At 39.7% G+C, this 24561-nt stretch overlaps 2 protein-coding genes across 2 annotated transcripts in view; one reads left to right on the top strand and one right to left on the bottom strand.

The window, feature by feature from the left end:
• Positions 1-4244: 4244 nt before the first annotated feature.
• On the top strand, positions 4245-10658 carry LOC145500588 (uncharacterized). The gene is made up of 4 exons (XM_081480110.1): positions 4245-4730; positions 6292-6632; positions 7301-7495; positions 8906-10658. The coding sequence occupies exons 1-4, from the start codon at positions 4592-4594 to the stop codon at positions 9239-9241; spliced, it is 1011 nt and encodes a 336-aa protein (XP_081336236.1). The 5' UTR covers positions 4245-4591; the 3' UTR covers positions 9242-10658.
• Positions 10659-12365: 1707 nt separating this feature from the next.
• Positions 12366-24561, bottom strand: part of LOC145501893 (uncharacterized) — a 41774-nt gene continuing 29578 nt past the window's right edge. The window contains exons 23-31 of the mRNA XM_081481287.1: positions 23029-23100; positions 21891-22147; positions 19221-19354; positions 18487-18600; positions 17792-17919; positions 17614-17696; positions 16069-16159; positions 15114-15254; positions 12366-13409 (exon numbers count right to left, since the gene is read on the bottom strand). Coding sequence (XP_081337413.1) covers positions 13155-13409; positions 15114-15254; positions 16069-16159; positions 17614-17696; positions 17792-17919; positions 18487-18600; positions 19221-19354; positions 21891-22147; positions 23029-23100 — 1275 coding nt within the window. The 3' untranslated portion in view covers positions 12366-13154. The remainder of the gene's footprint in view (positions 13410-15113; positions 15255-16068; positions 16160-17613; positions 17697-17791; positions 17920-18486; positions 18601-19220; positions 19355-21890; positions 22148-23028; positions 23101-24561) is intronic.

Below are 24561 nucleotides of genomic sequence, written 5' to 3'. Positions count from 1 at the left end.
CAACTAATCAAGTTACCCTTGGGATATGAAATAAATCGAAGTCTCTGCACAGCCGTTTCCAGTTTCTTCGGTATAGGGGAGCTTAAGCAAACCAGGATTCATTCCCGCCGCGAGAACGAGTGCGGAACGCGTGACTCACATTGTCCGTGCATTATGTCTAAAAATAACTTGAAGGAAATTACCTTGGGTATCAGGCTTCTCGCTTACCCTTCAAACACATCCTCTATTGCATGATCTAATATGTAGTCCGATTTTGAACCGTAAATTTGCTTACTTTCATGAGAAAAGAAAAAAGAAATTATTTTTAGGAAATGATAATATTTTAATTCTCTACAGTTCAAATTCCCGTAAAACAAGATATTTCTAGGTTGTAGGTATGAATGCACGGTGTAATTCAGGATTTACACTAATTGCCCGAACCTTTTGGCTAGTGCAATTTGAAAGAATTTTTATAACATAGCGAGTAGTGTTAATCCTTAATTGCTCGAGCTTTCCTCGGATATTAAGCTCGATTAAGCCTAGCTCACGACATAAACATAACGACATATTGTTTAGAAGAGTGTTTTGCCGTTATTTTTGCACTGTGAACATCCTGACATAATGACATACTAGCAACATAACCACTTAAACATTACAACATAAGGAAAAAGGCTGCTCTTTTCCTTACGTCGTTATGCCGATGTTTACATTACCGACAGAAGCGATTATGACGTTATCTCGTTACGTCCGTTATGTTGTTATGCTGCTCGTGTGAACCAGGCCCTACTAGTTTATTAAATAACTCAGAAAGTTACGAACGCCCCGTTGGCCAATTTACACTGAAGTGCAAATTAAAAATAAATGATAAATATATGGCCAGTCGCAGTGTAGTAATTTTCTCAGTCATTTAATAAATAGAGGATATTACACGGCAATGCGATGACAGATATGAATTTTACTTTCGAGCGCAACGAGTGAGTAAAATACTGTTTTTAACACAAGAAAATAAAATTGACCATTTTACAGTCGGTTCTCTCTGTGACCTGGCCTTTGAATGACAGCGAGGCTGGAGGTGACCTGGCTTTGATACAGGCTTCTCTGCTTTTCTCATGTAAATGCAAACTAGTTAACATTAGAACAACTTGATTTACACAACAAAAGCAGTGAGGTCTGTATCTAAACAAGGCCAACTCCAGCCTGTAGCTGCCATCCAAAGGCCAGGTCACTGAGCAGACAACCGTATAAAATGGTCTTTCATCATAGACTCTTTTCATAAATGGCTGCCAATTTAAAACTCTTTTGTATGTATTTAAATTAGCCTCACTAAACTCGTTTGGAAGTAAAAATTCTTTTGAATTATCAACTCAAGAACTAGGTTAGTCAGGCTAATTTTAATACTTAAAAAGGAATTTATAATTGGCAGCCATTTATGAAAAGGGTTATAACGTCTTCAAGCCACCGATCGAGTATTATATAGACGACCCGACTGACCGAAAAAGCGAGAAATGAAGTTATCAATATACTCATTAGTGAGGATATGGAAGATACGCCACTCGAGTCCCGGTTTAGTTTCGTGTATTTTCCGATAAAACACCCGCGACTATATAATAAAGGTTTTTTAATTATTCACGCTTCTAGCTAAGCTCAAAATTTAATTACATGTTAAAGACCATTTTGAAAATGTCACGCAACAGCATCAATTTTTGGTATTTTTCTTATAACCAAAAAAAAAGACCCTCCATAGATCAATTTAACATGCCGAATTTAGTAAATATGCGAAGTTTCACAAGAGTCCGTTGCAAATGCATGAAAATATGGCACCCCAAACTTGTCAATTTTTACAAATAAATGTATTCCGCGCTGCTCCGGTCCAACGTGCATTAATTGCAAAAATTGGCAAGGTTGGGATCCCATATTTTGACGAGTTCGCGACGGATTCTTATGAGACCTCGCATGTTTACTAATTCCCGCATTTTAAATCGAGCGGAGAGGCTTATTTTCTGTTTGAGTGAAAAAAGAAAAAAACGGAAAAGCGTGGCATTGTCATAAACTGTCCAGCAACTTTTCTTTTCAGAACAACTCTAACCCAGACGATCTTTGTTACGTTATTAAACGTTGAAGAGCTTATGACCGAAAACTTCATAATTCTTTCATCAGCGCTTCATGATACTTTTCAACGCTGTACTGTGAACGATTGGAATCACTGCTCGTAAACTGTACCGCAATCGACGTGTCACAGGAATTTTCGGCAACGGTGAAAATTGGTGTTTTTATTACTCGGGCTTCCGTTGGAAAGCCCGAGTCTTAAAATGCAAGCGTTTTGGTCGCCAAAAGGGGGTTTATGGTCCCAGGCGTTCCATGCGTAGGCCATGGAAACTGGGGACGAGAAACACGACATTTGTTCGCTCTTCGTGACAGAATGCGGTGTTTTGCGAAGAAAGTTTTGGCAATAATCGCGCCTTATACGTTCATCTCACATACAAAGATTTCGATCGTTTTCAGAAAGGGTGGGTCCATGAATTTTGTTGCTTGAAAGCCAGCTAGGTAAGCAAAGTTCACGCTCGAAACGTTCTCATGAGATAAAGGTTTTAATGGTTTTAATATTTAAAGGTTTTAATGATTCCTAGTTTTACTTTCATTTTTACAGCTTAGCTATTTTATTTGTTAGTAATTTTTTATCACTGATGTAAATTTTTAATGTAAATTTTATTTTTAATAACATTTTTTACTGTAAAGCGCCATGAGCCATGGATATGGCGCTATACAAATCTATTATTATTATTATTATTATTATTATTATTATTAATAACAACTGAGCCGATTGCGGTATGAGTTCAATCTGCGAAAACACTGGCAAAAAATAGGCAGTCAATGACGTTGTGTGGCCGCTGCTGTTATTATTTAGAATATTGCAGTAGAACAAATCATACTGCAATAAAACGAGCTAAATACGGAAACGTTTTTGGACTCGTAGCTTCGTTAAAAACCTGCGACTTGTTTCTTGCACCGCGCAAAATATGTCGATCTCCAAAGTTGGAAAGTAAGACTTTCGGTAACTTGAATTAAATATCTTACCTTCAAATTAATTGGCTTTCTAGTAGGATGCAGGAAAAAAAAAAAAAAGCGTGCGAATTTGGAGGCACATTGTGCGGGAGAATTAAACCTTCGATTGTGCGGGGAATTGTGCGGGATTATTGACGAACCAATGTTCTTGCCAATACCCAAGGAAAATCTGCATTGACTATAGTTTAGCCAGTTATTTCACTAGTAGTGCAAATATATTTAGCAGTCTTAGCAATCGCCAGTTCTTTTAGAAAACTGTGTCAGACTGCAAAAGAAAATCATGTTGCGTGACATGAACTAGACGAGCATGAAACCAAAACAAATAACGAAACACAATGCCGCATCTTCCCTTATAAATGAGAGCCCTTTTTACAAATACTCCTGCCTAGATTCAATAAAAATATGTAGCTTGAATATTTCTTCATAAACTGCGTTAAGGGTCGCAAATTCTTGGAAGTTATCCGCAAAATACACAACTTGAAAGTTTGTGCAAATTATGTGCAATGCAATTTGAGCCTAGTGACAGGACTGTTGTGTTCGCGAAGGAGTTTATCATGATTCGTTTTGGCTCTCTCGAAAGGGATTATTCGCTCTCCAAAGGAGATATGACTCTTGAAAAGGGTTTAAGATCGCAATGCGGCAAAGATGCTCGGCTACACAATTTACTCGGATCACCACGACCAGTAAACAATTTCTGCTAGCATGGTACAATTTCTGCTAGCATGTACAAAGTAATCGCCATAAGTTGTAAAAAGACCTCGAAAATTCTTTGCAAACAACTTCAAGTTCTCCATCAATACGTAGACAGCTGTGCTTCATTCTTGAACCAAAATGGTTTAAACTCACAACTTGCGATAGGATGAGGAGGATACTCAACGAAGCAGCTTGAATAGTAAATATCTAAGCGGAACTCTTGTGCTAAAATATCCTGATTCTTTAATTTGCTTTTATTGAGTCCAATACGCGTTTTCATGAAGTACGATTTAATACTGTGGTACGAAGCCCGAGTAAACGCTCTTAGAGCGTCTAGTTTTGAATAATATATACGAGGTCATGCGAATTTAAAGATAACACATGAATATTACTTAAAGCAGTTCAAAATGAATATTAAATACAACGCTCAAAGTCACTTTTTTGAAGTCTTCAGCATAACTCAATAACCTTTGTTTTGTAAAAAGCAATGCAGTTTAGCTAAGGCTTGTACCGTGTTCACGTTGAGCTAAAATGATCACTGAGCGTATAATTTGTCGAAGGACAAAATTGATGAGTTATTATCTGATATGCTTTACAATCCAAATCTCTCCCGTTGCTAAGTTGTAAAGAGTGTTTTTCAGAAATGCTCGACACGCGTTTGTTAATCCTTGTCCTTCAGAGCCTTGCTGTGGTGTTGAACTATCACGAGTTTTGCGAATCCTGTTGATTGTAAACGTTGAACGTTGAACGTTCAATTCGGAATCCTTTGTCCTTCGTATCACAGTATCTACGGTTTTCGTACCTTTTTTTTCTTATCTTCAGCGGTAACTGAGCTTGAATATTGCCATTCTTCCTGATGTCTAGGGGAACAATAACCATAACTGTTAAAATTTTAAAGATAGCTAGTTTTGTCTTGTTGCTTGTTGGTATCGCTTTATACTTCAACATTGGAACACATTTATATCAGAAAGAACTTCGTCAAAGCAGGAGCATTGGTAAGTGAATTTTGTCCGGTTGGTATTGCAACTAAATGAGATGAACGTCTAATATTTACGAAGATAAAATAGGAAATTTTGTGTTTAAGGCACGACGACCAAAGTAAAGACATCGAAAGGAAGAAAAATAGTTATAGCACAACGAAGAAGTCGTAGAAAGTATCAACGATAGCTATTTATTTCCAATATTAGTTGTTGTGTTTTAATTTAACACGGACAGAAATGTCGTGGAAACTATCAATTCGGCCACTGTCCGGGTTATAATTGTTTTTCTATTTTAATTAAATATGAAATAAATAATGCATAATTTTCCAAAATATGACTTCTGACATATTAAAAATATGCTAAAAAGCCGCTTTCTCACGCCTTGACACATGCTGGCCGGTAGTATGTCGATAATTTGTTTTCTTGGAAACATTTTGAAACTTTTGCCGTTTGTTATTTAGCGTTTGCACTAAAGTGAGAATGTTGTGTTTGCCATGAATAGAAGGCAGCTTTTTGTAGTTTTGTGTTCGATCGATTTAAGGATTAGACTGGATAACAAAACATAATCAGAAGCAATTTTGCTGTTTGTCGTAATTAATGACAGCTCTCTAGGGGGGGCTGTTTCACTTTCCACTCATAAGAATATATAGAAGTATTCGTATAGGACAGCTTGGAAAGTTTATTATTTCAGTTGTTCAATTTTACAATCTGTTTACTATATGGGCTGCATTATTCTGTCTGAATAGAATTTTTATCGATTTTCACTCACACGTTTTACAATTCTTTCACTCAGTCATGTCTACAGAGGTCAGAACCTACAATTAATTTCGCTCGCTACCTGTTTCAAGCACCTGTTTTGGTTAAGGGCTGGGTTCGCTGTTTCTGTTGTTTATTCCATTGTTTTCTCAGCCAATAATGTTAAACCTTCTTCGAGGTTTATGGCGCTTCTATTACTGCAAACCACGTGTCAGTCTCATTCGCCCACCAGGAGGGTCCTCACGCATTTATTCACCTTCCCCCCCCCTCCCTCCTCTTCCACCCGTTAAGCACAAATTGTCGGAGCCGTCATTCTCCTAGTAGTCACCAACAACGCATTCACTTTGTCATAATCGGCCATTTTGCTCATGCAAATATTTCCTAGTTCCATTCCCTTTAGGGGTTAGAAGTGATCACTCGGCCAAAAATGGCCTCATTGATTCATTAAATAGATCAAATTTTGCCCCCACAAGGGACTGGAGCTAGCATTAGCAAAATGGTGTATCTCACCAAGTGCATCAATCTCCACTTTTCATTCACTCACTGAGCATTCACCATCCACACCAACCGCCCCTGTATTTAACTTCGCACTGATTGAGTATTCTCGAACGCAGCAATTACTGACCCAACCGTTTTACAGACGAACATAATTATCGTGGCTAAATGATAAAGAAAGTACTGGCATCTCATATATCCATGCAATACTTGCTTGCATCAGCTAATCATAACATGAATTGATTTTTCATGTATAAAACTTCAAACGGTTACAGTTAGGATACACAAAGGTGGAGAAAACTTTGCATTCTGTTTGTTTTTTTAGATCGAGAATCCGACCTCAAAAGGCTGCAAGCTGCATATGATGACGTGGATACCGCGCTACTTTTCATTGGCTATCCCAGGAGTCGCCACACAATTGTGTCTGCGATCCTGGACGCTCATCCAAACATAATGCTGTCTAACGAGATGAACTTGATAGGAACGTACGGAAGGTTTCCTGGAATGAGTAAGACCGAGATGTTTGATAAAATCACTGCTCTGTCTTACCGCCTGGCCACCAAAGGTCGCAGATCTTTGACAATGCAGGGAAACGCCACATTTTACGTAAAAACAGGGTACAAAGTTCCAAATCAATGGCAGGGAACGTTTGATGGGACACTCAAGGTAACGGTTTAAATTTCGGAATAACTCAGTGTCTTATTGAAAAATACACCACTCGTAAAATTACTTTATATCGAAACTACACCCTAAACACGAGTGGTGCATTTTTCATATCCTCACCATATTTAATAGAGGGGAATGGTTACGAACCCCAGCAAACATCAAAGAAGCAAACAAAGATGCCAAGATTTATGTAAGAAGGTCCACGACTGTGCACAGTCTTTTGTTTTATGCTCATACACTATATATACGTGAATTACGTAGCCAAAACTTTGCTATTGGTTAGCTTCTCAGTCAGAAGTAAAAAGCGGTTTTGCACTCGTACCTTATCTTTGAGGCCTTTCAAATTCTTTTTCCAACAGCTTCATTGATTTGTACAGCTGCGAAGTTGTTTCATCAATTGATACGAGAAAGAACGAAGCATAAAGCTTCAACCGCTTCACATCTATATTGGCGGTTATTTTGAAACTTTGAATTTACTTCATTGAGGTAGTTGCGAAATGTTTACATTTTGTAATGTCTTACATGAAACAGGGTCGAAACGAAACAAAAAACGCAAACAAACTCTCGAGAGTGCGCAGCACGGACTGAAAATCATCTGTAATGGATGCTTACACCGACCCAGATTAAGTTTTTAAAAGCCGAGTTATAATTTTCACTACACTTGACAGATTCTGGGAGACAAGGTGGGATGGTTTACTGCTGCGTACTTAGCCAAGGAATCGGGCAGATCGCTCCTGAAACAAATTGAAGATGATTACAACCTGAAGGCCAAATTCATTCACGTGATTAGGAATCCATTTGACAACATCGCAACACTAGCTATGCGTCTATTGGGCCTGAGGACGGGAGAGCACACACAGAAGGTGAGCACGGATGTTTAGAAATATTCTCCAATTTACAAAACTGCGTGCGTTGCGAAAAAGATTTGAATAATAAACACAATAGCCTCCATTTGGTGCGAAAATATCCTCGAATATTTGTCCTTGGACATTACCTGTTCCTTGAAGCTCACAGTTTTCCTCGAGCTACGCTCTCGGAAAACTGATCGCTTCTCGGAAGAGACAATGTTCGCGGACAAATATCCTAGCATATTTTCGCGCCACATAGAGGCTATTGTTTATATACTGAAAACAAAGACCATCAACCTCATGAACAATGCTCTCCAGCTGATCAGCAGGAAAGAGAAGGTGACCACATATAACTCCGAAAAACTCGCTCTTTAGGGCGGACATTTCTTGCACACAAAATTCCGCGGGCAACTACCGTAAACCTCGTAGGGGTTTTTAGATGGGCTTATAAACGGAGGGGCTTATATCCGAGGGGGCTTATAACCGGAATAAAACAAAACGGTTTCGGGCGATAGCTCCTAGTGAAACGAATTCAAAACAAGGAAAGTTAGAGGGGTCTTAAATCCGGGGGGGGGGGCTTTTTTGGTTTACAGGTAGATGTGCCTATAACCTGGGGGGACTTATAAGCTGGAGGGGGGCTTATAAGCGGGAGGGGGGCTTATAAGCGGTAGTTAATGAGACCCTGCTGCTGTACAATTTAGTATAAATTATTAAAGCCACACCCACACAGGGGGAGGGGCAGATCTTTTGCTGGTTAGATGCAGGAAACAGAAACAAAACACTGATTATGGTGGCAAAACATGGGTGGCAGGGAAGACAGAGCCTATCTTCCCTAGAGTAGCGGCTTCTCTAGGGGAACCTATGTTACTAAGGGGACCAGAAGAGGGGCGCCCTTCTGTGAGGACAATAGGTCAGATATATATCTAAGCGAATTCGCAAAAACATGCCCGCTAGACTTTCGCCTGGATTCGGGCTTCGCCCGAATCCAGGCTAAGCCAGCGACCTTAAACCCAAGGGGGGCTCCGTCAAGGCTAGGCTGGGCACATGGCCCAATGACTGGCCTATCTGCTGGTGGTTTGCTGGGGGCCAGCTGTCAAAAGCAGCGGGGAGGGGAGGGTGTCTTTTACTGACATTCCCAACTAGCTAGAATTTGAGTTTTCAGTGTTAAATAAGCTTGATGTTGACTGTGTTTCTGGGTATTTTACCCAGTTGTTTGACCTTGTTTGAGGCTTCTGTGTTGACATGGCACCCTGCTGGAGTGGTCCATGCCACGTGCATGCGTGATTGGCCAATCTCCTAGCCAGGGGGGTGGTCAGAGGACTTCTGGCGGCTGGGACTGTCTTTGAGTCAATGCGGGCATGTTTTTGCGAACTCCGTTAGATACATATATATCTTATGGTGTTAATTATCTTTTGAATTTATCAGCACAACATTTCCAAGGAGATTGATAGCAGTATAAAACGATATTTCGGTATCGCTGGGAACTGTCAGGCGACAAAGGAAGCATTCGGAGACAGAGTCCTCGATATCATAGGCGAAGATTTTGTTCGAGACCCACCGAAGCATCTTCGGAAAATCTGCGACTTCCTAGAGATCACGTGTACCGAAGATTACATACATGATTGCTCGTCAATAATTGATCCTGTTCCGTCCATGACCAGATCCTTTGTGGTATGGACACCAGAGCAAATCAAAACGGTGTACACCTCAATGCAGTCAATAGAATTTCTACAGAAGCAGTCGTACAACTTTGCAAGTTGAACCGAATGGAGTACAAACAGGACGACATTACACCTTCAAACTTCAGATTTTCATCATCAGTCATCTTTGTTTCTACTTTAACCTTCATCTTACTATTTGCTATCAAAGCTACCCGAACGTTTAAACTTAGGATAAATATTAGGACGTAGATATTTGGGTTTCCTAGACTGCGGTGAGACTGGCCCGAGCAAACCAGATCTCAGCAAAGCCCATGGCCAGAATGGATTCTGGGAGCATGCAACGGTGTTAGTTTAAGAAAATCTTAACTGAAAAGCAGTTTAAGTTCCGAAATATACCTAATGGTTCTCTTTAACTGATCCTGGGGATTTAAGTTGGTATCTCTGGGAGTGGTTTGAATACGAAGTGCTTAGTTTTAGTTTAAATCACCTGGGCGTCGCCATGTTTACTTTATCGTAAATTATGACGTCATTGCGCGGTCAGAGATCTCATGATGAACATTTCTCGTCGGAACTGTACAAATTCATCCGAAATATGAACTCTAAACGGTAAAGAAGCACTTTTATATCTCATGATTCACGCAATGCTGCATTTCAAAAACGTCCAACCGCGCTATGACGTCATAATCTCCCATCAAGCTTTGCAAAAATAATCTTGGGGGAACGCGGGAAATTTAAAATCCTAAAATAGCAGAAGTGGGACGCCCAGCATTTAAAACAGGCTAAGAATTATCTACTATAAATCACAGAAACTTTAACTCAAACACCAACTTGTGATCTCGAACAAAACCGTATTTTTTAGTCCAGGTTCCCTTAAACGCAATAAATGATTAAACACTGGGTGGCTTTTAATAATTCTCGTAGGCAAGATTATCCATAACTGTGAACAGGAGCCATAATCGGGGACAGAGACCGTAAGTCTTGGGATCCGCGCGCACCTATGATATGGAACAATTTTTCTATTTTTAGAACAAATTGCGCCATCCTGACGTCATATATCCGCGCGGATCCACGCACATGTCGGGGGCTCTCGAGTGGATGTTGTCACGTTGCGTGATCAAATGGTGATAGTTGAGAGACCTTGAGATATTATCTTGCGTATTTTTCATAGCGGTGGCAAGGAATAAGGTAGGGAATACGAACCAGGGCGCTTATATGTAATTTTATGCTCTGAGCTAACGGAAAAGGTGGATTTTTCAGGGTCGAAAACAAGACTTCAATCTCGCGCTGGGAATGAATAATAAGATCTGCTCGCGCTGTACGCGTATGTTTTTGCGTTTGTTCTGACTTAAGAATATAACAAGAAAACTCTCTACTCTGATATCGAGTTAATTTGTGAGTTTCTCAGACAATGGTTAATCATAAACAAAACCTGTTTTGATGGTTTCTTATTGTTTCTGCTTGTTTGGTGAGTTTGCAAAAGTTTTTGAAAGGAAAGTCTGACGCGTACAATTAGCTCATTTGCACAGTGCAGCTCGTGCACTTTCAAGTCCGAGTCGGTGTTTTCAATTGTCAACAAATCTTGACAAAGATTTCCTTCGTTATCTTTTGTGCTGAGATGCTGCAGCAAATTTCACGAACGCAGAAAAGGCTACTAGCACCATGTGTGTTTCTTCAACATAAGCATAGCGAAGTTTGAAATGAGAATAGACAAGGAGTTTTGACAAGTCGATCAACAAAATCGAAACCGTTATTCGAACTCAGTTGATTAAAGAAAGCGTCATCGTAACTTTGCTGATTATTTCTGCTTTATTCACATATTTTCAGCTTAGCTTTTAATATGTTCTCAAACATTTATCAATTTTAAACATATTTAAAAACTATAGAGTTATTGTTTGAGTTCGATGTACGTTTTCACACGAAAGTGCGGCGGAAGTACAATTTGTCATGTTTACTGACTGTACAAAACACGCATCGGCGGGCGCTCTCATTCATTGACAACAGAGAATTTACTGGATTTTTACACGAATAAAACTGATCAGTGTCTACGGACGTAAAGTTATTGGGCCTTGATGAAACATCAAGCGTTGCTTACAATTCAGGCGAAACTCAAACTGACCAAACTAGCAATTATTTTGTTTTACTTTTCAGTCGCGATAGACTGGCAAATTCCTCGCAAGCGTGTGGCAAGAGGAGCTAGGAAACTATGAAGTCCTGGAGCTCTGCTATATCTAAATATATCTAGCTAGTGTTTTGCTGTGTAATGGAAAAGCTGTTAATCTTCAACATATGTGAAATTTAAAGTGGAGTAATGTACAGCTCATGTAAAAGAAGCATCCGTAGGAACACAACTTGGTCAGCGCGATATATATAAGCTTAAAGCGGAACATACCTAAATTCGACATTGTCTTACTTCACTCAAACTGGAGCGGCTTACGATGAAAATACTTAAGAAAAATTCCAACGGACGTAAACGCGTTGAGTTGTGGGCCAAAAACATGAAAATGTTCGGGAATTTCGGGCGCCATTTCTCCTGCGCGACATCCGCAAAAATCCTCGCAGCATGTACGCGCGTGTGCCGCAGGCGATGGCGCAATTTGTTCGAAAAATAGAATTATTGTCCCATATCATGGGGACAACCCCAATACTTGAAATGGCGCGCGCTTACGGTCTCCGTCCCCGATTATGGCTCCTGCTGTGAAATTATTTAAAATTGCCTGCCTTGCTCTCGCATTGGAGTTTTGGGCTTACTGGTTTTCTTTAAAACGTTTTGCTCACCTCATCAATTTTCGCAATTTAATACACATTGAATAATGTGCGAAAGCTGGCCTCAGAAAAAAAAATACTAGTCGCTTTAATTGGGTAACTGCTGCTACTGCTGCTATAAAGATGTGATTTGTTAAATCTTCTGGATAGTTAAGTCAGTATCATTACTAAAAGCCCACTGAAACGCAGTTATATTTGAAATCATTGACCTAACTTCTCAAAGCAAATAGACAGTAGCAGGTATAGTAGCAATGCTATTTCACACGGCCAGCAACTGTCAGGTAACAAAGAAAGCATCAAAAGACAGCAAATTTCTTGACAAGTATCTTCGGAAAATCTGCATTAGAATTTCAGCGATAGCTTAACCGAATGGAGCACAGTACAGCTGCTAAGAGCTCGAACACAACCCTACCAGCCTGGTAAAGATGATATGATGAACAAAGAAGAAACGTTTGATTGTTATCCTGGGTAACTCTCTTGCTATAAATAAAGAATTACCCAAAACGCAAACCAGACCTTATCTATTTCCTGACCATGTGTCTCACAAGGTTTCTGTTTACGTTTGGGTGGATGGTTTGGATGCTAATTTCTAACTAATCAATGTAAACACCACAAACTGGAGCCAACGGACTATCTACAGACCCTCTATGCTACTACTCTCTATGCTTCCTGTCAATCAACAACCTCCCTTCCTCAACTCACACAAAATCTTTTTGCTGCAAGGAGCTAGGAGCAACGTGACCGAGTGACCAGCGGTCCCGGGTTCGAGTGCTGCTCTGACCATTACCTGGATTTGTTTCTCGGTAGCCCCGAGTTCAAATCCTCGGCCATGCTTGTAAATAGCAAGCTCGTTTGCCTCCGGCCAGTGGGGGACTCTTAACAGTGTTATGTTCAGTTTGAATTATTTGTTTCAGTTGCTTGCTCAGCCCCACTAGCCTTTGTGCTACAAACACTGCCGAGGGAAAATAAAGTTTTAATGAGTAATATTTTATCAAAAGAAAATCTTGAGGAATTATTTTTTATTCATATCAGCTAAAACAAAACCCAACAACAGTGAGATCGATATCAAAGAAAAACAAGGATATTTTCAATTAAATATTTATTAAAAAAAAAAACGCAACAGTGTATGTATAAATGCACGGAAAATGAGGGGAAATTCGATAACACTGTCGATCGAGTGCTTACAGATAAAAGGCACATTCTTTATTAAAGTTCAAAAAGTAACGGATCGTTTGTTTAATGTAGACACCTCAGTTGGTTTTACTTGGAATAATATTAGGATATAGCCTTTCCGCTGCTTCATGGACCTGCAGAGCGACGCTTTCGTCGTGAACAAGAACGGCATCAAGGTCTTCTTTACTGAGCACGAGCATGTCCACATGGGTGACCGCGCGGAAAGACACTTGATGGGGACTGGCGTGAATTAAGCATCTTTCACCGAAGTACTGACCTTTCTCTAATGTTTCAATGACTTCCGGTGGATCTTCCTCAGTGACGACCTCTATCTAAAGGAAATGTATCAGGCCATAATCTTATTTTCAATGCTTTTTATTCTTTCTACTAATTTGGTGAATTTCTTACGAAAAAGCCTCTCGAATAGATCATACAGTCGCATTTTCGGAATAGGACTGGAACTAACTTGCAACCGAGGCTAATGCGCGGAGTCTTTTGGAATGTGAATGAAATTAAGACAAAATACGAGAGCAAATCGAGCAATTCCAGTTTTTAATGGACAAAAATCTGATACTAGAATAACTTTAATTATTATATGGCTAGCTCCGTGAGCGGGCAAGATGAATCAAATCCTGCGCTGTGATTGGCTACCCGAGCGGGCAAGATGGAGCTATCTTGCCCGCTCGGGACTACCCGCAGTGTCCCGCAAGAAAAATTTCCCCGAAAGCCATATAATAAATCCTTTATTGACCAAGCTTGTTCGGTCAAGATGGCTGGATATTGGCCTCGTTCTTTTTTCGCGTGTTTTTGGACCTCGACTCCGTCTCGGTCCATAAACACGCAAAAAAAGAACTTGGTCAATATCCAGCCATCTTGACCTCACACTTGGTCAATAACCCATACGTATAGTACAGTGCTTACAATTTCTAAAAGCTAACGATATAAACACTTGCCTGACATAACACCAAAAACAATTTCCCATGGGAACTCGAGAAAATGTGTTTCAAAGTACAGAGAAATACATGTAGACCAATTTCTATACATTAAAATTCAGCCTAACACAATAAACCTCAGCCCGAGGCTCTGTTGAATAAACCCCACAAACTCTGTAGTTATCCCCCAGAGCCTCGTATTGAGGTCTATTGTTTTAGGTTGAATTTGAATATATCGAAATAGGTCTATTGTGCGATCGAACACTGGTTAATAAAATTTCATCATTAGTTTCATTTCACAAGTATTTTCAAGTGGTTCATATGAAGTTCAACATTTGTTTTTGAAATTTGGTGCTGTCAAAAATGATTTCTATTGAGAAGATATTTAAAACAGTCGCACGGAAGTTTGCAATACAATGTAAATAGTCTTGGTACAAAGTTTTTGTCCGCTCGTTACTCGAACTCGTGGTGGATTCCTTCTTAATCTCTTTTTAATGATAATTCCCCGCATGAGCCTTCATTACAAGCTAGTTCCATTCCAATATACCGAGAACACGAATATAGCCTATTGTATCCGGGTTTGATTGTTTTGTGTACAATTTTGAAGACAGAATCACAAAGTCCACAAAGTGCAAGCTATGGTTATGTTGTGAACAGCTATCTATATTTAATTCTTCCTGCCGGAAAATAAAGTAATAAGGTGCATGCAGTGGCATTGTACGATTCGAATTCGGTGAGATGACGTTGTAGGTTAACAGGACAATTGAGCTTTTTGAAAACGCTTCCAAACGGAGAAATTTGAAAACGCCGGACGTAATGGACGGAAACAATTGAAAACGGAGGTTTTCGAAAGCAATGATCTTCACAATCATATAATTAATTAATTAATTCTAACCCTCAAGGGTGCACCCAAGCATTTCCAATGCCAAGGATTGATGCGTTTTCAAATTTCTCCGGCGTGGTGTGGAAGGAAAACGTTTTATACGTTTTCGGAGTGAAAACTGCGTTTTCAAGTTTCTCCGGAGTAGTGCAGATGGGGCCTAATATAGATCAGTCTCGCGATTGCCCAAGTCAGATTATGGGTAACCAAATAAAACTCCTTACCAGTCCCTTACGGATAATGAACATCTCTTGTCCAATGTCGCCTCTACGCACAATGTATTCATTTGAAAGAACGTGCGCTGGTGTTACTTTGGTACACAACAGACGAATAAAAGGAAGGTTTGTGTGCTCGAACAGTGGAACCTTTTGAAAGAAAATACAAATAAAAAGCAAGTAAATAATTATAATTCAGCTGAAGTCTAATGATTATGGCTTGTGTGACATAGTATTGTTCTAAATGAGGGTTGAAAGTTCTAAAATTGGTAACAAATTTGGTAGCAAAAACCTGCATTTTCGCAAATCGGCCACCTTCTTCTTAGCTTCATTGAAAAGGTTTGTCATAAGACAAAATTTCTCTTCTGTGGTATTCTCCAAAGAAGGTTTTTTATCCAGAGAAGGGAACATAGAGTGACCAAAAGTCCTGTTTCTTTAAAGACTTTTAATATAACATGCGACTTATTCTTCTTAAGAAAATATATGGGTCGGCAACAAAACATTTTCACCTTAAAGTAAGTATAAAATGAAGAATTTAACAGAGAACGTAGCAATGACACTTGGGGATTTGGTCCTCACAAAAACTGATATGCAAGTAAAACGAAGTCTGTATACGAGCCAAGTGGCCCATTCGAACAAACCGGAGCTTATCCCGGTTTCTTTAGCATGAAGCGACTAGGAATACTTCTACTCCCCATGGACGGGATTCTAGCCCATCGCAGCGTTACCCCCAGCATTAAGATTGCTGGCACCCATTTATACACCTGGGTGGAGAGAGGCACTGTGAGAGTAAAGTGCCTTGCCCAAGAACACAACACAATGTCCCCGGCCAGGGCTCGAACCCAAACCGCTCGATCTGGAGTCGAGCGCACTAACCATGAGGCCACCGGGCCACCAGGGGGTGGACAATTTGCAGACGAATGAAATGAGCAATTCGAAATGTAATAATAGCGAAAGAGTTTACCGCATAGAGGATGTCTTTAATCATTCCCAGACAGAGTTCGCCATTCATACAGAGTGGCATGTCATAAAACAAAGTGCTATGCTCAATGCCCCTAAAACAAAATCAAAACAGTTGGGCGTTGTTATGAGTCTTTGACTGGAGCAACACTAGAGAATCGAATTGATCAGGGTTAGCCGAGTTGAGTAGAAGGTCCATATGGTATCGTATTATGTACACCCAAAGTTAGAAGCAAGTACCAGGCTATCCATACACTGTATCTCAGTGCAAACACATCTTTTGCTCAATCCTCCGTAGGAAAAAAGATGGCGACTGGTACATTTTATCCATAACTCTTAGCGCACGAGGTCTTTAACAACGCCCATAAAATCGTTCAGAGCAATTCTAACATCTTCCAACCTAGCACGCACAAATATTACAAAAATATGGTTTTCCTTGCGCCTAATGGGTTGTTTAAAGTTCGCAAGGTATTGTGGTAAAATATACAGCCGCCATCTTTTTCCAACGGGGGATTGAAAACAAACTAACCGTGTACTTTATACTGTTAAGACCTGGCTGGGCATGAGCCTGAGAGAAGGGTTTGAATCCAGACAACATTCTCCTCTGTTGATGAAGTCAAAGTATCCAACGAAGGGGACAGGTAGGTTTAATGATATACATTGGATAAAATCCCTTCGGCATGGGTTACACATGTATGTGTGACACCAAATGATATGGTTTTCAGCCGTTTTCGCCAGAAAAAGGGTATCGATTTTGACCATTTTGGTCTCAAATAGCATATGGTTTTTGCACTCTAGTCTCGAATTAAGTACATGTTATAGCAGAAGCTACTTTTTCACAATCATCCATAACACAATGAACAAAAGCCCTTCACAAACCTTTAACATAGGTATGAACCAGGGAACTAATCTGATAAGGCAGGTCTGAAGAAGAGGGGTCAAGTCTTATAGAGGGTATCGAATTTTTAGTCAGGTCATAAATAGAGCAGCGAAAATCACAGATTTTGGTCTTTAATAGGGTAAGGGTAATGGGAAGCGGGCCGCGTACCCCCCCCCCCTCCTGGGGATAAAATAAAGGCTTTTCTTTCATTTCCCAGCCTTCGTCTTCCTACCTGGGTTTGTACCATTCCTCTGAACTGTAATTGAAACTTTTTTTGACATAGAAACTGAATGAAACTTACAAGATTTGCGAAAACAACAAAAAAACATATGTTGCCCGTCTACAATCAAAGTCGCATAAAAAAATGCCATCGAGGTCAATCGAGTCAGCGTAAACTAAACAAAATTGTAGCAGCTCTCGTAAGCTTGTAATTCTCTTCATTGTTAGCAGCTGTTATTGTTTTAGGGCTAGGGGCATTGTTTCTGTTGTTTGTTCTATTGTTCTCTCAAAGGGTAGCAAGTTATTCATGTCAGACCTTACGACAGCTGCTACATCACCCGAACTAAAAGTCGTGACCAGAACAGTGACTGAGTATTCGACCCAAACTGAGATCTATAACGTTAGTTGTTGGTGTCTCAGAAGACGATAATACTACTCAAGTTTACTCACTTATTTTTATTCCAGATAAATTCGTAGAAGTTCATCACCCGATTTTGTAGAGTCCCTGGAATGTTTTGATCTAACATATGCGCCTGAAATATAACAAACAGCGGTTGTGATTAACCACTAACTAGAAAGGAAAAATGGAAAAGCGTGAAGAGACCCTGGACTAACTAACGTAACAAACCTGAATGGCTCCAAGCTTCTGCTCGTACTTAACTCGTCTGATCTCAGCATTGGCCAAGGTAGAAGCGATGTTACCGAGGACAAAACCAAAGAAAAGTTTTCCAAACACCATAACAAAACTTGCTAGGGCTGTACAAAGAGGAGAGAATCAGAGTTTAACCTACAGAGCGTTTTCACATGACGTCACGGCAGCTATATTAGTGCTCCAAAACAATGAAACAGCGGCCTTGTTGTTGTCCCAAAGCAATCCTGTGGGACTTGTACTCTTTTTTTTGTGTAAATATTTCCTTTTGTAACAATAAATTTGCATGACTACTAGCCACGTGAATGAAAACGCTCTTTTAGAATCTTCACTACATAAAAATACAAGGGAATTCTTTGTCTTTGCTGGCATAAAGTTGTACCTCATCATACCTTCTTGGTACGCTTCGGTACGCTTCGTTGGCGCTTAGTTCGTCTGGGTTGGGCAATAATACCCGTGAGATGCCGACGAGCGCCTGATAACCAAAAAGGTATGATTAGGTTTTTAGCATACTCAAATTTGGCGAAAATTCGGCGATATCCGAGCTGAATTGCAAGATATCCGGACAGTAGACAAGGCTCCTGATTGGTTTATAGCTGGGATCTTCGGCGCGGAAAATCAAGTAGCCAGCCTTTTTTAAGTTTAAAATTGATCAGCTGTGTTAGTGAGCCTACCCATTTCCTGGAAGTTGTCACCATGAATGTCTCCATAGCCCGTCGAAGTCATGGTAGCTAAAACCCAGTAAACTGCGGTACAGTAACGTGGCAAGGGAGGCGAGTTTAAGAGTTCTGAAATGAAATATTTCTCAAAATTTACACGTAGCCTTCACGCTTCATTTAGGAAACAAGAATCAAAAAGTGGCTCACTACTGGAAGTGACCAATTGGTGGGGTAAAGGTATAAACGCCAGTTGACTTCCAAAAAAAAGTTAAAATCTAAGGTTGTACTGTGGGAATACATTTGGGAGGACTCAGCAGTCTAAATATATGCCCTGCAGGGCCAGAGATTGGATTATTTATTATTCTTGCCCCGCGTTTTTGACGAGTTTGGATGTTTGATCTAATGTTATTTTCAGCCGATAAAGCGGATTTCAATCGAGTGTATTGAAACCAAACCAATCACAGAGCACGCAGAGGTAGCTGACGCGACGTGAGTCACGACTGGTTTTGTTTTTCATAGTACTTCTGATTGGATGACAAAATGGCGCTCACGTGACGTAGTAATGCAAAAGCAAAGCAAAGTGAATTTCTTTTGACACTCTTGAAAACGGCTCTTTATCAGCAGTTTTTAGTACTAAACTCCTGAAGAAGGACTGGCTGTTAACAAATTACTGTTTAAACAATGTATTTTTGGTTTCAAAACGTATTTACAGATTTGTTGTGGGCATCTGCCACCACAGGAATACCTACCTTGATGTTCGATCCAGTTGCGATCAGGAGAACATTCATTCAATGGGCATGCAACGCAGTACCAAGAACAGGCAAACACGTGAATACATATGATCAGCTGGAAGATGAACTTGCTCATGCGTACTTTAGATACACTGAAAACAAGCACGAGAAAACAAGTTATGAATTCAGAGTTGGATCGCAATTGGTTTATTATTCAACAATTATTCAACTCGCGCTTGTTTGATATGAGGTGATTGTAGCCAACGAGGTGCGACAAGAGATTATCAAGGTTCCCCATATAGGCCTTCTATCCAAGGTAACCCTCTTAAGTTGTTTTTAAACATGGTACCCAGTTCTTCCGAGAATGTTACTCGCGTGATGCGTTTTTCTCGAAACTACCTGAGACGAAATGGCGGGAACGTAAGTTTATATGTTTTGGTTTCGTTTCATACCAGGAATGTTTAAATTTTTGCTCTATCAACCGCTTTTTTTTCAGCTGGGCTTTCATTTATTTTGTGTTCGTTTGGCTGTTCATTATTTTGCCGTTTATTCGGTCTCAGGGAATTTAATTGAGCAAACTTTAACGGCAACGGCAACGAGTACAATGGCTGTGTAAGCGTGCGTTATAACTCTTTCTTCATTTCTTTGCCGTTGTTTACAAAACAAAAACTGCTTTTGCTACTTGGGCAGCGAGCGTCTGCCTGCACTTTCGACCATCAGATCCACCACGAAAACATCCACGCAACGCGGGAGTAACATCCGCGGAAGAACTGGGTACAATGTCTAAAAATAACTTAGGTGACTCCCTATAGTTTTACGATCCCACGCGCGCTGAGGACGAAAGCTCAAGTAATTTGCGCGCGTTCGAAGGAAAACGTTAGTGTGTTTGGATATTTTCTGACGTCAACATGAGCACAAAAAGCAAAACTGACAGTGAATTTTCTCGCGTTTCCTTCAGTGAAATTCCGTAAACTTTGGCAGATTGGCAGTAGATATTTTATTTCAGTCGGAGCTCGTTTTTCAGGGGAATTTATATGACCAGATTTTTTGCAGCGGTAAAAGACATAAATTTGAAAACAAACGAAAAAACGGCCTCTACAAACCCTCCTTTTTTCGTGTTTAAAATTCGTATCCCGCTGGAAGCGATGTGTTGTAAAAATTTTGGAAGATTTCAAGAAAATTCAAGAAAATCACAAATAACGCCACACAAACAGTAAAAAACACATTTGTTTGGGCATTTATAATTCAAGACCAAAGCCCAAAATTTTAACAGAGATGATAGCAAAACACTATTTAATCATTCGTTATTACATGTAATTATATAGCTGCATCAAAATCCAATATTGCCAACAGGTCTATTTTTATTAATTTTTGCCAACTGTCCAAATTTAAAAGAAATTGGATAGTTTTTGCTCGAACGTTTAGTTTAGCTTTGAACAAACTGTCCAATCTGAGAAAAATCTGGATACCTTCCATCAACCAATCAAATGTCAAGATAAATAAACGAACCGAGTATTGGCCAATCAGGTTGGAGCTATTATCACTGCCATCAAACGTCAGCCAGCGATGGTAGCTCGCTCAGTTTTAATATATTTTGATAATGGCGGAATTTCCCGACTTTTCTCTCCACCTTTTTGACGTCTCAAACTTTCAATTGGAATCTTCAGCTAGGTTTGCAGAGATAGATGGTACTGATTTAATCGAGATGAGGGAGAAAAATCACAACTAGAACGCTCAAAGCACAAAAACCTGGGTTAAAGTGCTTGACCTGAGGCGTGCTGAGCGAAGCGGAGTGAGAAAGGTTGAGGAGATATTCCCGAAGACGAGCTTGACCACGTTCTTTGCCAATTTTATGTAGAGTTAAGACAGCAAAATGGAGATGAACACGAGCCAGATAGCCTTGTTGTTATGCAAGGCTCCTTAGACCGCCGTCTAAAATACAACGGCAAGAGTTACAGCATACTACGAGTAGGTAAGTTCGCCATGTTCATCTGTTTTTGGCCTACGGCCTCGTCCAATTTGGCAGTCCTCGGAATTTTTCTCATCCAATTATTTCCAAATTGAACAGCATGTAGTCCTATTACATATACTAATAAGTTTGAAAGGACTGGGTGTGAAAGCGAATGCAAAAACAGCATTCAAAACATAACACTTGCGCGCGCAACGCTATAAATGATTACCCTATGGAGCCACCTTCTCTTATTCTTAATCTTTTGGGCTGGAATAATTGTTTTATTAAAAACGGACCCAAAATATAGAAAAGTAAACGTGAAGTTGCAAAAGCCGATTTTCAACGCCGACTTTTAACGTAACATTTGTTTGCGACAACATATTAATTGCAGGGTTTTGAAAGTGATCCAAAAACCTGTAACATTGTTGCCTGAGTTTAGAATGTAACGTTAAAAATCGTCTTCAGTAACATACCGTTGCCGACCATTGCCGCAACAAGGTTGCGTCAAAAGTTGTCTCTTGTAACATGGATTAAAAATCGGCGTTCAATAGCCATTTTCGTAATGTATTTTTTGTTCATCATACTGCTTACATTGATGTGTAAATAGATCCGCAATCGATGTATCAAACTATGTCGGATATGAAATACAAGGAGCTCGACTTAGTCAGGAATTCCTTCTTAAAGGAACACTCGTAGAAGTGTAACTGACGTTTAATACGTTCAGATTTGATGCTTACTCGATATTCAGCCCCTTTGCCAACTCGACGAAAAATTGCTGCATACGAACAAGGCGTAGTAGGTGCAACAGCCTCAAATACGACAACACAAAGAGCTGTCTGTCCGCCGGCGCCGCTAGAGCGAAGAGATCGATGGGAAAGGAAGCCAGCAGATCGAGTGGAAACTTTCCTTTAGCGTAGTGGATCAGTAATCTGTGGCCTTCACAGATGGTTTCACCAATGTGATTTGTGTACGCCATGTGGAAGTTGAGATATATCTGTTGAAAATCAAACAATTATCTAGTAATTTCATCACACAAGACCTCACAGCGATTGTTAATCAATTAATTAATGTCTTAATTTAGTGACAATCTTTTCCAGGAACTAACATAATTCACTACCCCGGGGGGGACTCTCATATAAGAAGGGAAGGGGTGCTCGTTGTACCTTTTCGTGGTTGATAAAGCGGTTTTGGTACGTTTTAGCGTGTTCAGCCTCGAAAGGTCCCCAGTGGGAGTTTTCGCGGTACCCTTTAGGGTATTGAGCGAAAAACAAAATATGATGGGAGACGAGATGTTGTTTTGGAATTGGATACCTCTTTAGGGTGAAAAATTTTCAAGCCACGCCCCCAAAACAGGACCTTTGTACCTCTTATGGTTTCGTATCATGGTAATTTCCGTCGAGCACCCCCGTCCTTTTTACGTGGGATTCCCTCCCTCCCCCGCGTTCACTGATCTCACGATAAAGCCAAATGCACCACCGAAAATGCCTGGTATCGCGAACTTGACCATTTGTTAAATTAATCCAGTCTCCGTGCCTCTCGAACAGGAAAAAATAATCAGCTGGAAGATATCTTGGCTCGTGTCATGCACTGCAATAGGCAATTTCCGGGTTGCCTTTTGCCACTGTGTCAAATCAAGTCTTCGCGTAAAACCATTCACGTGAAAATGAGTTTCATTTTGATGCCAATCAAACTCATTTTCATATGAAAGGTTTTGCACTTGGAATCGTTTTGAAACAGAGGCACAAGGTAACTATGAAATGGCCTATTATCCACAGAGGTTCAGCGATATAACTTATGATAATAATAGTAGAAGTGGAAGTTTTGGCGGGTTATGTTTCTTGTTTTTATTTACTACGGCATGTTATTAGCACCCACCTCAAGGTAAAATGAAAATTCACAAAAATAGTTGAATGCAAATAGATACCATGGGTGATCTTGGAAAGCAGCCTGAAAAAAGGTAGTGGCAGAAGTAATTAGCAGTTTATAACAGATAATAATGGCAATTAATTTAGTCTTATATAGCGCTGCTTGTACAAATCCAGCACCGCTTTACAAAATATATAAATCAAATAGGTAAACAAAGAAATATAGAGGTGGTTTCACACAATCGTAGGAGTGCTCGATACAAATGCGTGTAGAGCGAAATATAAATTGAGATAGCAAATTTGCAAATCAAAAAGATATACTTGTAAAACTAAAATGACTAAATATAATGGTAATTACAGTTTATAGATACGTTTAAAAAGATGCGCCTTGACTTTTGACTTAAATGAAGTAAGCAAAAGTTTATTTTTCACTAGCTATCCGGCCTATATGAGAAACATGTTCTCGTTCCGGTCTACTTCATACAACATGCGTGGAAACTATATACTGGAAATGCCCAAACCTAAAACTACAACTTTTGGTCTCCACTCCTTTACTTATCTGGCAACAAAAGAATGGAATTCTCTACCCAATTTTATAAGGTTATGTAACTTCTCAGACTTCAAAAAGCGCATCAGTAAAGCCAATTCATGAAACATGTAAATGACAATTTTATAATTAGTTAATATAAGTCAATTGTAAATATGTAAATAGCAATTTCTATTTTAATTTTTCGTTATCAAATATTTTGTTCTAGGAAATATTAGCTTGTCAAGCTACTCTGAAATTCGAGCTTAAGGTAATTCCTCTGAAATAAAAGTGACAATAGATTTTTGTTCAAACTTTGTCCACTGAATATTTGTCATATGATAACTTCAATTTTGAAATAAAAAAGGGGGGTGCCCATGTTCATTAAGGAGCAGGGAGGTATTGAAAATGCCCCATTTTTGCATTATTTAATGCTTATAATAAGAACGCATTCCCAGTAATTTTACCATCTTTGTAAGCCCGGATTCATAAGAACGCGCATTAAACTACAGTCAATACATTGTTTTGGACCACAAATAAACGTTTAAGTTTGATTCAGACAGAAAGCTAAATCCTTGATTAAAAATTTGAACCATATTTCTTGACGTGGTTACCGACTGCAAAATAGAAAAGACCACAGTGTATTTGCTATTTGTCTTATTTATTCAATTTTCAGCAATAGAAATTAGATCAGTCTTTTCTCACGCAAAGCTTATGATTAGTTGATTACAACGACTGGAAAAAAAATTGGGGTGCCCATGCTCGTTGGTGAGCTAGAGCCATTTTTCAACTGACAGAGCTCAATATCAAGGCAAATCCGTCATGTTTTCAATATGCGCGTGCACAAGCGCGCGCTAATGACGCCATAAATTATGCGCAGTAAGGATGCGCAAGGCAAATGTGAGGAATGACCTTAAATAAAGCTTATGTTTGTATGTATGTATGTATGAGCGAGCTGCATGCGCTTAGTTGATCAGATCTGATCAGGTAGGGCATTCCACAGTGCAATATGCGAAA

Source organism: Orbicella franksi, chromosome 10, assembly GCF_964199315.1.
Source record: "Orbicella franksi chromosome 10, jaOrbFran1.1, whole genome shotgun sequence".
NCBI lineage: Eukaryota > Metazoa > Cnidaria > Anthozoa > Scleractinia > Merulinidae > Orbicella > Orbicella franksi.
The sequence above is the reverse complement of the archived record's forward strand: the minus strand, read 5'-3'. Positions and strand labels throughout refer to the sequence as shown.

Excerpts from the sequence above, each read along its gene's own strand:
- LOC145500588 (XM_081480110.1), top strand. The coding sequence starts at position 4,592 with ATGTCTAGGGGAACAATAACCATAACTGTTAAAATTTTAAAGATAGCT. Across the intron at positions 4,731-6,291 it reads TCGTCAAAGCAGGAGCATTG|ATCGAGAATCCGACCTCAAA; the intron begins GTAAGTGAATTT and ends TTGTTTTTTTAG. Across the intron at positions 6,633-7,300 it reads CGTTTGATGGGACACTCAAG|ATTCTGGGAGACAAGGTGGG; the intron begins GTAACGGTTTAA and ends TACACTTGACAG.